The 18,136-nt window shown below is 41.2% G+C and overlaps 2 protein-coding genes across 2 annotated transcripts in view; one reads left to right on the top strand and one right to left on the bottom strand.

Annotated features, from left to right (window-relative positions):
- LOC126260462 (dual specificity calcium/calmodulin-dependent 3',5'-cyclic nucleotide phosphodiesterase 1-like) overlaps window positions 1–18,136 on the top strand; it is a 620,495-nt gene that overhangs the window by 92,646 nt on the left and 509,713 nt on the right. The window lies entirely within an intron of this gene.
- On the bottom strand, window positions 3,261–15,841 carry LOC126260046 (uncharacterized). Its single transcript, XM_049957229.1, has 3 exons — window positions 15,668–15,841; window positions 9,370–9,495; window positions 3,261–3,493 (listed from the first exon to the last, which is right to left on the bottom strand). The coding sequence occupies exons 1-3, from the start codon at window positions 15,741–15,743 to the stop codon at window positions 3,366–3,368; spliced, it is 330 nt and encodes a 109-aa protein (XP_049813186.1). The 5' UTR covers window positions 15,744–15,841; the 3' UTR covers window positions 3,261–3,365.

Genomic DNA, 18,136 nt, shown 5'->3' with positions numbered 1-18,136 from the left:
GATCTGTTAATGTGATGGATGCGTGTTCTATTCTGTTTCATCACTGTCATAAATGATTACACGTTGGCTGCATAAATGATAATTACCTTCCAAAATCTAATAAGCGATAAGCATAAACCACCGTATTGCCTCGTTCGTGATGACTAGGTAAATGAAATGGATGCACATTAGCCACGCGGAGTGACTGCACGGTTTTAGGCGCCATGCCACGGATTGCGCGGCCCCTCCTGCGCAGGTTCGAGTCCTACCCCGGGCGCGCGCGCGCGCGCGCGCGCGCCCGTGTGTATGTGTGTGTGTGTGTGTGTGTGTGTGTGTGTGTGTGTGTATGTTGTTCCTAGCATCAGTTAGTTTAGGTTATTTTAAAGTAGTGTGTAAGTCTAGGGACCGATGACCTCAGCAGTTTGGTCCCTTAGGAATTCACACACATTTGAACATTTGATATCACGTTAAGGAGATGACTTTTCTCCATTATCTGTAGACGTCGCCACTTTCGTTGAACTGAACCACCCGCATATCATTGACAGGTTCAAAATTTTTATGAAAGAGTCGCTGATTGATCAGTAATCGCCTTTCCTCTCATGAGCCAAGGACTTATCTTCGTGTAGATTATCTGTTTGAATACCTTATCTGACTCGTAAACATTGAAATTTCTCTATCATTAAACTTCTTCGATTGACGGATACGATTGTTCTCAGACATATTGGTGAACATTTAGTTAGCCTCTCACTTGAAGTTGTCTTCCCACCTTGGTTGGTTGGTTTGTTAGGGGGAGGAGATCAAACAACGAGGTCATCGGTCCCACCGGATTAGAGAAAGATGGGGAAGGAATCCGGCCGTGCCCTTTCAGAGGAACCATCCCGGTATTTGCCTGAAGCGATTTAGGGAGATCAGGGAAAATCTGAATCAGGTGGTCGGACGAGGGTTTGAACCGTCGTCCTCCCGAATGAGAGACCAGTATGCTCTAATGAAATTCGTCTAACCACGTACGTGCTCTTGGAGTTGCGAAAATAATTTCTCATTGTAAATTACGCGAGACATACTCAGCTTTGTACAGTGTATGCCTGTGTCTGTGTATACGTGTGTCTATAATTTTTCCACGAAATCGTAGGTAATCCACTCCCAGGAAAGAAATAAAACTCTTGGACTATTCTCGCAAAAATGCTTTAAACTTTAAAACAATACTGTATGCTATTAACAGTGACAGCTAGTAGGTTTAAATTCATGTGAGTCTGTTACTTCTCTGAAAAATAATTAAGTAACTTTAACCATTTAATTGTTATAGCACTTTTACCTTAGGGAATTCTGTGACATGTTTTACGGAACTCATCTCTGTTATTTTGAGAGCGTTCGTGTGGACATTAGTATATTAGCAGACAAGTTGGAATCTGAAACGAAAGCGTTTACTTAATAAACAGGCAATCCATATAATCGGATCGGTGGCGTTACTTGTTACGAGAAAATCGTCAGCGTAATCGATCAAGCTCCTTGACCGGCTATTCTTTTCTGGGAACCCGGCGCGATGAAAACCTTCGGACAAGAAACGAGATATGTCATCCTGTGATTTATCGTCGAGCGGCAAACAACGTCGTGGCAGTTAAAATAAATATGTGAGCTGCCCGTAAACTAAAACGCGTAGACATGTGGTTTTCCAGAAAGGAAGATTATCCAGGCGAGGGGCGAATCAATAGGCAGATTAACAACCGTCGGCTTGAAACACAGGCCAGCACGGGATCTATTTCACAAGAATGAATTACTACAGCGATGCAACTGAATATGTATTTTTTTCTACCAATGAAAATGACGAGTCTCACCAAACCAACATCACAATCACATCGCGAACAACAAGAATGGCTAGACTAACTCTCAAAGAAGCATCGAAGACATGCGAAATATGAACATGATAAGAAGGCATTAAGCTTTGAAACACCTTACATGAAGGTATTTCGTAAACTATGATAGATAAGAATGTATGGTTCGTTTTTTATACTGTCTAAGCTTGTGCTGAACCCGTGTAGGCCGCGCGGGGTAGCCGTTCGGACAGGGGCGCCTTGCCACGGTTCGCGCGGCTTCCCCCCCCCCCCCCCCCCTCGGAGTTTTGAGTCCTCCCCGGGCATGGGTGTGTGTGTGTGTGTGTGTGTGTGTGTGTGTGTGTGTGTGTGTGTGTTTCCGTTGTCGTTAGCGTAAGTTAGTGTAAGTTAGAATAAGTAGTGAGTAAGCCTAGGGACCGATGACCTCAGCAGTTTGGTCCCAAATTTCCAAAATTTCTGGACCCGTGTAGCCCCAAACTGTTAGCCGGCCAAGCTGATTTACAGTTTTTGTGTCCATACTCTGGATGCCGGTAGATTTCTTGGAAGTGTTCAGTCAATTAACTCTCTTGCCTTTGTTGAAATGAATTACTACTACTACTCTAACGGCTGCAAAAAAGACAGACTTTTGAGTGTAGTCCTGTTTCTCTTCCACCATTTTACGGCGTTTGTAACTGTGACAAAGCTTCATCAGTACTGAAAATTTTAGACCACGCCTCAGAAATTCTAGAGCAATGTGTCTTTACGAAATGAAGCTCAACGTTTAGGAAAACTATCGTATCAATTACAGTGTCCCGATTCCACATTGCAGAATGTAAAATAAAAAATAAAATATTCTTGTAACTTTGGCTTACTCTCCTATATTTTTCATGTAAGTCTCATTTTAGGCCTTCACATTGTTTTCACAAATTAAATTATCATACTTATAAACAAACTAGTTTCATCGAGCATTACGTATATTCTTGACTAAAACCCAAAACTTTAACGAAAAAAATTGATCAATGTGTAGACGGAACTGGGTGGTTTAACGCATCTTCAGACACCTACTGTCATCTTTCTGCAGGTTGTTAGGTACCAACAATGCACTGTATGTTGATGTATTACGCCAAAGTTGTGATATTTCTTCTCCTCGCAGTGATATTTAATGTTGCACCATGATGGCTGTTGCACCAACTAAACTTGTTATCGTGTGAAATTACTTAGTGATCGTGGCGGTGAAGATATACGTTTGAATTTTTTTGTCCTGCCGACGTCCAAGTCAGAAGAAGGATAAGTCCGTGTTCAAGGAACCATTCTAGAATTTGCGTGACGTAGTTTAAGGAAATCTCAGGATACAGGATTCACAACGACCAGATAGGGATTCGACGCTCTCTCTTCGCTCTTCTCGTATACGAGTCCAGTCCTTCACCGCCCACTAAATTACGTCACTCGAGAAAGAGAATAAAATTCCACAAATAGTGAATAAATTAGATGTATTTGGATATACATTTTAGAAGGAAATGTAAGTATTGCAGTACAGCGATTATGAGTTAGTTGCGAGTTGAGTGAGGCAGTGGAGCCTCAGGGCAGACAGCGACATCTATCGTCCACACAGCGAGCCCTTGAGTAGTTGAGCATCCGCATGCAGAAACCCACGCAAGGCGACGGGTAGCCATCGCTTTCTGAACACGGCTGATTCGTGTTTATAGCTGCAAAAAGAAAAAAATAATTACCGTTACAATTTAAGGTATTCGAAAAAGGAAAAACGTGTTTCGAAAACTAAAGAGAAATATGAGTGGTTGATCGTACCTAAAAAATAACGGTTAGGCACAAAAAAGGAAACAGAAAGAAAGAGAAAGCCAGATTTGAACCTTTACCTACTATCTACTCAAAAGGAAGCGCGTAATAAATTAACGTGGAAACATTGTCTTCACAGCTGCGACAAATTGTTTAAATGAAACAAATGATTGATTTCTCCTGTAATATCTAGGAGCAACTTAAATTGGAAGGAACACATGTAAAATGTTGTGGGGAAGGCTAACCAAAGATTGCGTTTTATTGGAAGCACACTTAGGAAATGTAACAGATCTACTAAGGAGACTGCCTACACTACGCTTGTCTGTCCTCTTTTAGAATACTGCTGCGCGGTGTGGGATCCTTACCAGATAGGACTGATGCAGTACATCGAAAAAGTTCAAAGAAGGGCTGCACGTTTTGCATTATCGCGAAGTGTGGGGGAGAGTGTCACTGAAATGATACAGGATTTGGGCTGGACATCATTAAAAGAAAGGCGTATTTCGTTGAGATGGAATCTTCTCACGAAATTCCAATCACCGAATTTCTCCTCCGAATGCGAAAACATTTTATTGCCACCGACCTACATAGGGAGAAACGATCACCACGATAAAATAAGGGAAAGCAGAGCTCGTACAGAAAGATTGGATGTTCGTTCTTTCCGCGCGCTGTACGAGATTGGAATAATAGTGATTTGTGAAAGTGGTTCGATGAACCTTCTGCCAGGCACTTAAATGTGATTTGCAGAGTATCCATGTAGATGTAGATGTAACTGCCCATTTTACTTTTAAGTAGTAGTACTGTACCATTTTCACCTTATGCCATTTCCAAGTACCCTGTTAACAAAGAACATGTACGAATTCAGTGCATCGAAAACAGTTAAAAATTAAACACAATAAGAAACAAGATCATCAAATACGTTAAGGTTAATAAAGATTTACTACACATTTGTAGGCAATCCAGTCGTCAAAAATCAGAGATGACGCATTATCCCATACTAGTCTCTTGAGTACATTGATTTAACTGGTATCTGGCCATTTGATCGAAATTAACCCATCATTCCTAACACTTATTGAAGAAAATAGACTGAAACAGAGTACCCGTGCGTATTTGATGATCTTGTTTCTTATTGTGTGCTTCTTCGCTATATGTTTGCTGTTTGGTTTAGGATGTGCGCCTGTACGTCGAGTGCAATGCTATTTTGTACTATACAAAATCTGAATACTGTAACGTGCAGACTTATTAATGGTGCTAATCGTACTGGTTTTTAGTACGACTATGACATTTGCAGTCGCAAGTACAGTGGCTGTGAAAATTCTTCATGTACAACATGTGCAAGAGGCTTGTATGGTATAATCTGCCATCACTCAATTTTGACAAACATTCTGTATACAAATGTCCTGTAATTCCTCATTAATCTTAATTGTTAGCACATATTATGATCTAGTTTGTGTTTAATTTCTGACACATTTCGATGTACTGATTTCACCGGTTCTTTTTAACACGATACTCGAAAATTGCCTAAGGCCGAAATTATAAAATGCAAAAGACAAGAGAGGGCGTAGTGCAATCATTTAAAGAAAGTGCTCCCGACTGTTTGCGAAATGTGAGATTATACTTTTTTGCACCTCGCCTCAAGTTTTGTGCCCCCTTGTACGCCACGCACCACGCCTCGATTTCCACATCCAATTACCCTCTCCAACACGAATCCCCTGCCAGTTTATCAAATTATCTTCCTCCCCTCTCTTCAGTTTCAATATACATCTTCACTCATACTACATGTTACGCAAAACTGGGATGAACCATCCCATCATTTCTCCACTAATCTTCAATTCATGGGGCTTGTTACAGTAAATTATTTCCAAAACTAGTTATCTAATAAAATAAATTGCATGACACAATGTGGTTTTGACCTTTCGAGGTGCCCAGTGATTTTGGTTCCTAATTAAATTGTAGAATTCGTAGTCTTGGCTGCGTTTTAATTTATTTGCACAAGTAAACATTTTCTGCTTTACAGCCATCGTTAGACATAAAAGGGGAAAATAAAAATAGAGATACTTCACAAGGAATAAAAAAAATCAGCTTGAACTTTTTGCATAGGTTTGAAGTGAACTGGTTAACATTGTAAGTGGTTACGCTTTACCAAATAGATAAGAAAAAATTCGTCTTTCACACTGAACTTATTTGTATGTATGAAACATATTTCATATATTCATGTTAGGAATCTTCAGTGGTCTATAATACATAGAAAATTATTTGATTAATATTTTGATAGATCTGCAGTGATTCTTGACAGCTCATTTCAATGTAACTATTTCTATAATTAAATAATTTTCTTTGTATTGTAGACCACTGAAGAAGTCTAACACAAATAGGCGAAACATTTTTGATGCACAAAAATAAATTTAGTTGCAAAAAAATAAAAATTTTCTTATCTGTATGATAAAGCGTAGCTGAAATGGCAACGGAGGTGAAATTGCTGCAAAAATTAACAATATTATAAGTAATACCTAAATAGTGGGTTCAAGTTACAAATCTTGGTGTCACTGGCGCTGGTGGAAGGGCCTGTGCCAAGTTGATTATTGCACTAGGTTTCTTTATATAATATAATATTACGAAAATTATTATGTAACTGTAAAATATGTGAACCTCCCTTTTGGTTACACATTGTGACGTGTAGTTGCTCTTTGTAAGTATCTGTTTATTAAAGATATATCACCACGCCTACTTTTGGACGAATACTTGTAACTTTTAGGGATTATTTGCTTATCAGTTATATTGTTAATCAGTTTATTTAACGTTTACGCCTCCTCTAAGTCGCTGCCTTTCTGAAGAAATTGGTTTGCTTGTTCTTCGTGTAGATTTAATTGGTTCATATTCATGTTTCACAAATTCTGAAAAAAACATTATTTTTATTTTCCTCTTAACCGATGATGGACGCAAAACCGAAACCCTTTATCTGTTTAAATAAATTAAAATATGGCCAAGACTGCAATTTCTACAATTTCTTTAAAAAAATAGCAGGTTTGGTTCTTATGTGAAAACACTTTTCTCACAACCGTGGTACGCTCCAAGAGAGTGAATGCGCCTGCTGGTGTTGCACGCGCCTTACGCGGCAGGAAAAACCTCGTATAAGCGGAGCAGAGACGATTGGGCAATCATTCTACTGACGATACGGGCCGCAAATGGGGAAACCCATTGACATTAGCGACTTACGGAAAGGACTGACTGATGTGGCCCGAAGACTGGGAACGAGGGTCTCGAAAGTGCGAAGCTGGTTGGGTGTTAGCTTCCCACTGCCCTGAGCCTCTACCACGGGTAGGCGACAAGGTATTCGACGTCTTCGTCTAATCACAGAAAGTAGAGGTCGGAGGCTTTCCCGCTTAGTAAAGTACGGTAAGTGGTTATCTCTGGCATATCTGACAGAGCTCATTGCTGATACAGCCACAAGTGTTTCGGACCACACCACTTAGCACACGTCGTTGAACACGGGGCTCTGTAACACAGGATCCATACGTGTTCGCATGTTAACCCAACAGGATCATCGAGACTGGACCGTGGATCAATGGAAACTAGTTGCCTGGTCGAATGAATAAGTTTCTCGTTACACCACACATGTGGTCCTGTCAGGATACGCCGTCATACAAGCGAAAGGCTGGTCGAAACACGCGCCCCATCAAGGGGGCAGTATTGTGTTATGGGGGACATTTACTTGGTCCTCCACGAGACCTGTAGCAGCAATTTAACGAACCATAAAAGCTGTGGACCATGAGAACATTATTGAGAATGACCTGCATCCCTTCACGCTTGATGTCTCCCCAACAGTGGTGGCATGGCAGAATCCTACTACAGTGATCTGAAGAGCATAACAGTGTATTTGCAACTGACGTGAAACCGCTGGAACACATCTGCACGCTATCTGGAGCCAGTTTTGCATTTACGAACCATTGACCCGTGTTGTTGTTGTTGTTGTTGTTGTTGTGGTCTTCAGTCCTTAGACTGGTTTGATGCAGCTCTCCATGCTACTCTATCCTGTGCAAGCTTCTTCATCTCCCAGTACCTACTGCAACCTACATCCTTCTGAATCTGCTTAGTGTATTGATCTCTTGGTCTCCCTCTACGATTTTTACCCTCCACGCTGCCCTCCAATGCTAAATTTGTGATCCCTTGATGCCTCAAAACATGTCCTACCAACCGATCCCTTCTTCTAGTCAAGTTGTGCCACAAACTTCTCTTCTCCCCAATCCTATTCAATACCTCCTCATTAGTTACGTGATCTACCCATCTTATCTTCAGCATTCTTCTGTAGCACCACATTTCGAAAGCTTCTATTCTCTTCTTGTCCAAACTTGTTATCGTCCATGTTTCACTTCCATACATGGCTACACTCCATACAAATACTTTTAGAAACGACTTCCTGACACTTAAATCTATACACGATGTTAACAAATTTCTCTTCTTCAGAAACGCTTTCCTTCCCATTGCCAGTCTACATTTTATATCCTCTCGACTTCGACCATCATCAGTTATTTTGCTCCCTAAATAGCAAAACTCCTTTACTACTTTAAGTGTCTCATTTCCTAATGTAATTCCCTCAGCATCACCCGATTTAATTCGACTACATTCCATTATCCTCGTTTTGTTTTTGTTGATGTTCATCTTATATCCTCCTTTCAAGACACTGTCCATTCCATTCAACTGCTCTTCCAAGTCATTTGCTGTCTCTGACAGAATTACAATGTCATCGGCGAACCTCAAAGTTTTTACTTCTTCTCCATGAATTTTAATACCTACTCCGAATTTTTCTTTTGTTTCCTTTACTGCTTGCTCAATATACAGATTGAATAACATCGGGGAGAGGCTACAACCCTGTCTCACTCCTTTCCCAACCACTGCTTCCCTTTCATGCCCCTCGACTCTTATAACTGCCATCTGGTTTCTGTACAAATTGTAAATAGCCTTTCGCTCCCTGTATTTTACCCCTGCCACCTTCAGAATTTGAAAGAGAGTATTCCAGTTAACGTTGTCAAAAGCTTTCTCTAAGTCTACAAATGCTAGAAACGTAGGTTTGCCTTTTCTTAATCTTTCTTCCAAGATAAGTCGTAAGGTTAGTATTGCCTCACGTGTTCCAACATTTCTACGGAATCCAAACTGATCTTCCCCGAGGTCCGCTTCTACCAGTTTTTCCATTCGTCTGTAAAGAATTCGCGTTAGTATTTTGCAGCTGTGACTTATTAAACTGATAGTTCGGTAATTTTCACATCTGTCAACACCTGCTTTCTTTGGTATTGGAATTATTATATTCTTCTTGAAGTCTGTGGGTATTTCGCCTGTCTCATACATCTTGCTCACCAGATGGTAGAGTTTTGTCATGACTGGCTCTCCCAAGGCCATCAGTAGTTCTAATGGAATGTTGTCTACTCCCGGGGCCTTGTTTCGACTCAGGTCTTTCAGTGCTGTAATGTACGGAATTTGCGTGATTTCTAAGTAGGAAAAGTACCAAAAACTTATCGAATCCATGGCACGAAAAATCGCTGCTGTACTGCGTTCGAAATGTGGACCAAGACGCTTGGAAACAGTAGGACATTGTAGATTCTCTACAGCCTCTTGTAATTAAATTTAAATAACTCGCCAGATACGTATTGACTATTCGCCTAGCTGTCAGGACACCTTGGCTGTCGAGTGGTAGTGACTACGATAAGGTACCCCCCCCCCCCCCCCCCCCAGTGAAGATTATGTAACAGGAAAAAAATGACGACAGTAGGAGAGAAAGGGAGTGAAAGAGACTCACCATCGGTGGAGCAGCGGCACAGTTTGTCGACGCAGCGGCCCGATTCGTAGCCGAGGAGGTCACATGGACCGATGCACACCGGCGGGAAGCCGTCGTCGTTCTCGCAGGCGACATCTGTCGTCAGCTCTGAAACACCACCACGTTCAGCAGTTACTATAGTCGTCTGACGATACCCGACATCTCTCCAGTACCATGCAGATGTGTGTCGTCACTATAGCTGCGCATACCAAAACCACGGTTCGGTAGGTTTGGTACGCTACACATATGACGTGGTAAATGGTATGTTTACCAGTAGTATTGGTAGTTCTGGTAGAGAAAAAAAAACATAAATGAATGTGTAAGAGAGAAACTGGGAATCAACGACGTCTCTGTCTTTTTTTGTTTCTTCGGTTGTCTGTTTCGCACATAATTGGAACCGATCATCATTCGGTGTTAGTCAGTTGTATATTTTATATCCTTACAGGATATAAATTGCATTTTATAAGTAACAGAAATTATTTGATCGCGTAAATTTTGCGCTTTTATCTAACCAAATCAGTTACTTTTGAAGTAACTACAATTCACATGCGCAGACACAAAAAAAACATATATAATTATTATTGTTATTTTGTACTCAATAAAACGTTCTTCCTCATGATCAAAGGCAAGAGTTTCCCGTTATTACTGATAACCCTGAATAGTCTTTAAGAATAACAGAAACATGTTTTGTAGAAGTTTGACGAAGTATTGAAGCGAAGTTTGATATATTTTTGCTTTGTGGGTTTTTTTATTTTACCTTTCTGTTGAGGAGTTTGCGTTTTCTGCCTCTGTATAATAAATCTGTATTTTCTTCTTCATTTTTATTACGGCATCCCTCTGTTTCACGTTACAAATCAACAATTTTCGAATAAAACCAGAATTAAAGCCGGCCGAAGTGGCCGTGCGGTTAAAGGCGCTGCAGTCTGGAACCGCAAGACTGCTACGGTCGCAGGTTCGAATCCTGCCTCGGGCATGGATGTTTGTGATGTCCTTAGGTTAGTTAGGTTTAACTAGTTCTAAGTTCTAGGGGACTAATGACCTCAGAAGTTGAGTCCCATAGTGCTCAGAGCCATTTGAACCAGAATTAAAAGTTGTCAATTTCAGTGTTGCGATAAATACTGTTTACTTTTAAGTGACAAACAGGAAGATGACCATACAGAATTAGACGTTCCGTAGATCACCCGGCCCTTAATATATCCTCACTCTTTTTCTAGACGGATCACCGCTTCCGGTAGGACAATTACCGCATACGTAAAAAAAAGGGTGTGTTTTGAGGTCACGCCCAATAGGTATGCAACACACCTAATGTACAGGTGATGCGGGGACAACCTTAACTGACTAAAGCTACTACAAAAAATACTGTAGTCTATGTTTACTTACGATTGTCTGCGGTAGTCTATGGCACTTTTGCAACTCGAGTTGTCACTGGAGAAAGTGAAACAGGTGATACAGCCAGATTCAAAGCGTTTTTCGCATTGGATTAAGTATCAGTGTGCAAATAAGGACATTCCAATACTAGAATCGATAAGACAAAGGTATCAACTCTAATACCTAAAACTGTATCGATACCTCGAAAATCTGGGACCAAAAGTATTTATATCGACAATATTGCTGGATACTCGTTGCTTATTTTAAATCTATTTTCAAGCTTTTTAATACAAAAAGGACTTACTTAGAATACAAAGTAAAGTGTGGAAATTATTCTGTTTTTGAATTAAGCGAGTAGATAATAAAATAAAATACAGTCGCAAGCAGTAAAGGAGAAATATTCTAACAATAAGCGAAAGAAGAGGCTTCGACTAAGTTTTATGCTACACCCACTTGCCATTATTACAATGCATTATTAGAATCCTGTCTTTAACAAAAATGCAGTTTTAATAACCTTTATTAAAAAAAACCACAAGGACAAGGTTGTTTTCGCGATAACCTCTTGGGTAAATTTAAAGAACCGGTATTTGACGAAGACTGTCCGACAATTCTGGTGATATCGTCTTATATCTTGAGAATAAAATAAGGTTTGGGTGCGTGCGGAGACATACAGATACCATAGTAACTTTTTCAATACGCGAATGGAATAGAACAGGAATTCGCGAACACTGGAGCAAAGTGCCCTTCAGCACGCACTGTACAGTGGCTTGGGGAGCATATGTAGTGAAGTCGATCCCTATTTATCGAGTTCTACAGAAACACACTTAACCGTTAGAAGGTAATAAATCTTGTACATCCAGCCTTTCTAACGTATCCTATACACAACTTCTGCTTATCTGTATTAGAAGTTGTTTGGCAACACCGTTTGTTGTTGCTGAGTATCACTCGTCAAAGCGAACAGTAAACCTGGCCTTAGCGGAAACTAACTTGGTCACGTGACTAGACACAGACAGGTGCCGTTTCCAAGTAGCGCACATTGCTACCCAATAGCGCAAATATTGAAAGCGATCGCGGGAACTGCTTGCTGTTAACATCCTTACATTTGCTTATTCGAGGCGTTTTGCCATGGGATGGTAGGCCCGCTGCTATTCAATACTGAGGAAATTGGATAATGTTTTATTTCGTCCGTCCCAGTTGCATTGATGTAAAATTCAGCGTTAGTGATTATCTGTTTAGGGCTGACACGCATATTCTCAAAATATACGCGTTGCTGTAAACCATAACTATCCATACCATGTGGTGCCAAAAGGCATGAATAGCTTCTGTACAGCAAAGTACACAGTGGGCAACAAGTACCCTCAGTGATCTTAGTCTGTGTTTCCGTTGCAATTGACAGACACAACCGGCAGTGCTGCAGTCTTTACCCGCTAAACCACTTCCGTTCTTTTATTTCGTTTGCAACTACTGTTACAGTAGAGAAATACATAGAAAACAATACTTGTACACGATAAATTACTTTGTTCACTAGTTTAATTTTTTAGTTTCTTGTTATTTTACATTACGAATCTGTCTTGCAGTGACTGTGCCTCATGTCCATTGAAACGTTTATTGGAAGCTTTTTGGACTTATTTCTTCCGTTCTGTAGTAACTCCTACAAGTATTTTGCAAGGCGAGCAACTCTTTCGCGATACACACGATTTCTACACCCTCGAGCGCCGACATATTCGGTCGAAGGCAGAGTTCTAGCTGAATCGTCCCAGGCATGAATACTGCGCAATAATATTGTGCCATTCTTCGCCTAGCACTATCGCGCATTATACTGACACAATATCATTGCACATTAAATATTGAGCGTGTGAGGTCCCCATTAGGCCAATAGCCCGATCACGGGCTTGCGGCACAGACCTGTTTTTACCACAAGTGGACGGCGTGTTACTTACATAGACAGGAAACGAAGCAGAGCGGCATGGAAATCAGGTACGTAGAACCAGAGCGCACACACTAAACATCCCACTGACGACACTGGCAATGCGTTTGTGGACAACAATTTCTGTTATATTACAAAGAAATATGAACTTTAAGAAAATTTCGCATCTTTTGGTCCACTAAACTAGATATCATGGATAACTAAGAAACCATGGGAAAAATCATTCTGTCTACGGGATCTGGTATTAAAAGGTGCCAGAATAAACGAATTACCACTTGTGTGAACGAGACGACTTAGGTTTTTGCGAGAAAATGATCCATCTGAATTAAAGCTGCCAGCGTTTCATTCAGACGAGACGTTGGTTGAGACACATTACACTGTCGATAAATGTTGTCACAGTGATAGTGAGGGGGGGGGGGGGAAGTGATATCAAACAAAATTTCTGGTCATTTCTTTCCCCCTCAGGCAACTGGCATTCCCACATTAGGCGTGTAGCATCCAGCTCATAAGAATACGTAGTGTGCGTTGTTACCTGTTGCCTCCCCAACGTTTTACTCGGGTGCAGACACTACGCTATTGCCATCCTGACTACGTCTTCAACCTGTTTTATCTGGTAATAAATAGTGACTGATGAAAGAAGGAAGTACAAAAACTTTCAAGGAAATTTTAGGAACACAAAAATACAAGTAACTTAGCAATGAAATAAATAAGAAGAGCAGCGAAGCTAACGCGAAATGACTGCATGAACATGTGAAGAAATCAAAAACAAAATGATTGTCGGAAGGACTAAGTCAGCATATGGAAAAGCTAAAATAGCCTTTCGTGAAAGTAAAAGCAAAGGTGGTAACATTAAGAGTGAAATGGAAATTCCGCTGTTAAATGCAAAGGAGAAAGCGGGTAGGTGGAAAGACTACAATGAAGGCCTCTATGAGCGGGAAAATTTGTCTGTTGTGATAAAAGAAGAAACAGAGGTCGGTATGGAAGAGATACGGGAACGAGTATTAGAATCAGAATTTAAAAGATCGAATACTGCAGAGGCGATAGATAACATTCAGTCAAAATTACTAAAATCATTGCAGGGAGTGGCAGCAAAACAACTATTCACCTTGATGTGTAGAATGTATGAGTCTGGCGATATACCATCTGACTTTCAGAAAAACGTCACCCACACAATTCCGAAGATTGCAAAGAGCCGAGAAGTGCGAAAATTATCGCATAATCAGCTTAAAAGACCATGCATCCAAGTTGCTGACACGAATAATATGTAGAAGAATGGAAAAGAAAATTGAGGATGTGTTAGATGATGATAAATAGGCTTTAGGAAAGAAAGGTACCAGAGAGGCAGTTTCGAGGTTGCGGTTAATGTCTGAAGCAAGACCAAAGAAAAGTCAAGACACACTCACATGATTTGTCGACTTGGATCAAGCGTTAGACAATGTCAAATGGATGAGAAGTTCGAAAGTCTGAGAAAAATAGGGGTAAGCTATAGGGAAAGACAGGTAATTTATAATTTGCGGAAGCCGGCCGGAGTGGCCGAGCGGTTAAAGGCGCTACAGTCTGGAACCGCACGACCGCTACGATCGCAGGTTCGAATCCTGCCTCGGGCATGGATGTGTGTGATGTCCTTAGGTTAGTTAGGTTTAAGTAGTTCTAAGTTCTAGGGGACTTATGACCACAGCAGTTGAGTCCCATAGTGCTCAGAGCCATTTGAACCATTTTTTTAATTTGCGGAAGAGCCAAGAGGGAGTAGTAGGAATGGAAGAGCAAGAACGAAGTGCACCGATGGAAAAGGGTGTAAGACAGGGATGTAACCTTTCGTCCCTATTATTCAGCCAATACCTCGAAGCCGGTCTCTGTGGCCAAGCAGTTCTAGGCGCTTCAGCCCGGAAACGTGCTGATACTGCGGTCGCAGGTTCGAATCGTGCCTCGGGCATGGATGTGTGTGGTGTCCTTAGGTTAGTTAGGTTTAAGTAGTTTTAAGTCTTGGGGACTGATGACCTCAGATGTTAAGTCCCATAGTACTTAGATCCATTTGAACCATATACATCGAAGAAGCAATAACGAAAAAAAAAAAAGGTTCAAGCGTAAAATGATATCAGCGTAAAAGGATATCAGTGATCAAATTCGCTAATAACATTGCTCAAAAAATGGTTCAAATGGCTCCGAGCACTATGGGGCTTAACTTCGGAGGTCATCAGTCCCCTAGAACGTAGAACTACTTAAACCTAACTAACCTAAGGACATCACACACATCCATGCCCGAGGCAGGATTCGAACCTGCGACCGCAGCGGTCGCGTGGTTCCAGACTGTAGCGCCTAGAAGCGCTCGGCCACCCCGTCAGTGGAAGTGAAGAAGAACTGCAGGATCTGCTGATTGGAATGAACAGTCTAATGGGTACAGAATATGGATTAAGAGTAAACTGAAGAAAGACGAAAGTAATGAGAAGTAGCAGAAATGAGAAAAGCGAGAAACTGAGCATCAGGATTGGTGATTACGAATTAGTTGAAGTTAAGGGATTCTGCTACCTAAGAAGCAAAGTAATCCACGATGGACGGAGCAAGTAGCACATAAAAAGCAGACTAGCACTGGCAAAAAGAGCATTCCTGCCAAAGAGAAATCTACTAGTATCAAACATAGGCCTTAATTTGAGGAAGAAATTTCAGAGAATGTACGTTTGGAGCACAGCGTTGTGTGGTTGTGAAACATGGACTGTGGGAAAACCGGAAAAGAAGAAAATAGCAGCATTTGAAATGTGGTGCTGCAGTACAATGTTGAAAATTAGGTGGACTGATTAGGTAATGAACGAGGAGGTTCTCCGAATAATCGGCGAGGAAACGATGGCAGGACATCCGTTAAGCCATCACGGAATAAGTTCCATAGTACTAGAGGGAGCTGTAGGTGGTCAACACACTGAACGCCCAGAGGCAGGCTACAAACAGAAACGATCATATGGCCCCCAGCGCAGCCAGTATTGCTGTACTCACTCCAGTCTTCGCACACACAGGAGACAACAGCGGCAGCGGCCATCATGGCGGTGACCACGAGCAACGTCCTGGCCATGGTTAGTGTGCGTAGCGCGGAGTTCTTCCCAGATGTGTCGTCTCTGCTGTCATGGAGTCTTTATATACGCGTCTGGGAGGTAAGCTTCCGTGCACCCGCTTCCACGAAGCCCGCACGTGCAACGACTGCCGTTACTTCCCGCAGCGTGTGTTATCTTCCGACCGGGGGTTTCCTGGCTGCTGGACGGTACCGTAACCCAGCGACCTTCTGTACCACACATGTCCCGCTCTCGCAATAGTGCAACTTGTCTGCAGCAATAAGCACGATCTCTACACTACGCATACCGTTCTCCACTGCATTACGGAGTAGCGTTTCACTACACCGAAGTCGAAGAAGATTTTTGTACAAATCCTGTATGAAGTTTTAGATGAAATCACATTTTATTTGAAACGGGGGATTTTTTAATTGTATTAAAATACATGATTTACTTTGTTACCTTATATAGTATCACTCCACACTGCATTAGAGTAAATAATGGTGTAGGTCAACTTAAAGATTCTAACAGTTATTACAAAAACACACAAATGACGATTTAGTTCAGCTTCGCTGATATCACTACATCAAGGTGTTTCTGACATGGGACGAAAATTCTCCTTAATTGTCTGCCTTCACCAGTACCATCTATGTATAGCATAAAACAGTAGCGAAGCATCAGTTTTGCATTCCACTATCCTCCGTGCCTCTTTCCCTTCTCCCTGATGTCCTGCTGGAACCATTCTCCTTGTTCTTAAAAAATTAACGTTGCCATGATTCGCAGGGAAAACATCAGTATGTGAATTTAGAAGAGGAAGCTTCACACTCATGTTAGGTCTAAATTTCATGAAGCTCTGCGACATTGTTTTAACCATGAGTTTGTAATTCAGAAGTTTCTTGTTACCCAAAAAGTCGGCTATTCCTTTTTGAATCGAAACACTAACCCTTTTCTCCATCGGATTCATTGTACTTTCAAACAAATTGTCTTTCATTAAATTTCGGATATCCGACCACACAAGCACCCTTTCTTTAAGTTTCTCATGAAACAATATTGGGATTTTGCTACTAAGTACTGGATGCAGTAACTGTTTTTTGGAAGTGCTTTAATGACCTCTTTCATTAATACAAACTTGACGTGAAAAGAACGTAGTAGTATCTTGTTGTTGTTGTGGTGGTCTTCAGTCCTGAGACTGGTTTGATGCAGCTCTCCATGCTACTCTATCCTGTGCAAGCTTCTTCATCTCCCAGTACCTACTGCAACCTACATCCATCTGCTTAGTGTATTCATCTCTTGGTCTGCCTCTACGAGTTTTACCCTCCACGCTGCCCTCCAATGCTAAATTTGTGATCCCCTGATGCCTCAGAACATGTCCTACCAACCGGTCCCTTCTTCTAGTCAAGTTGTGCCACAAATTCCTCTTCTCCCGAATTCTATTCAATACCTCCTCATTAGTTATGTGATCTACCCATCTAATCTTCAGCATTCTTCTGTAGCGCCACATTTCGAAAGCTTCTATTCTCTTCTTGTCCAAACTACTTATCGTCCATGTTTCACTTCCATACATGGCCACACTCCATACAAATACTTTCAGAAACGACTTCCTGACTTTTAAATCTATACTCGATGTTAACAAATTTCTCTTCTTCAGAAACGCTTTCCTTGCCATTGCCAGTCTACATTTTATATCCTCTTTACTTCGGGCATCATCAGTTATTTTGCTCCCCAAATAGCAAAACTCCTTTACTACTTTAAGTGTCTCATTTCCTAATCTAATTCTCTCAGCATCACCCGACTTAATTCGACTACAATCCATTATCCTCGTTTTGCTTTTGTTGATGTTCATCTTATACCCTCCTTTCAAGACACTGTCCATTCCGTTCAATTGCTCTTCCAAGTCCTTTGCTGTCTCGGCGAAATTACAATGTCATCGGCGAACCTCAAAGTTTTTATTTCTTCTCCATGGATTTTAATACCTACTCCGAATTTTTCTTTTGTTTCCTTTACTGCCTGCTCAATATAAAGATTGAATGACATCGTGGAGAGGCTACAACCCTGTCTCACTCCCTTCCCAACCACTGCTTCCCATTCGTGCCCCTCGACTCTTATAACTGCCATCTGGTTTCTGTACAAATTGTAAATAGCCTTTCGCTCCCTGTATTTTACCCCTGCCAGTCAATATTGTCAAAAGCTTTCTCTAAGCCTACAAATGCTATTTACCTGATTGAATAATTGCTTCATTATAATATTCTGTGTACTGGGTTAAGGGTTTTTTTTTTCCTTCAAGCCAGGTAGTTATCTTCCAGTGCTTAACTTCGGCTCGCCTGTCCCATTCATTTTGTTTAGCCAGATTGTTGACCAAGTAACACAGCAACTACTTTCAAATCCCCACATTTGTCCAAGAATTTTTTTCATTATTAAT

The sequence above is a fragment of the Schistocerca nitens genome, chromosome 5, assembly GCF_023898315.1.
Source record: "Schistocerca nitens isolate TAMUIC-IGC-003100 chromosome 5, iqSchNite1.1, whole genome shotgun sequence".
Taxonomy (NCBI): domain Eukaryota; kingdom Metazoa; phylum Arthropoda; class Insecta; order Orthoptera; family Acrididae; genus Schistocerca; species Schistocerca nitens.
The sequence above is the reverse complement of the archived record's forward strand: the minus strand, read 5'-3'. Positions and strand labels throughout refer to the sequence as shown.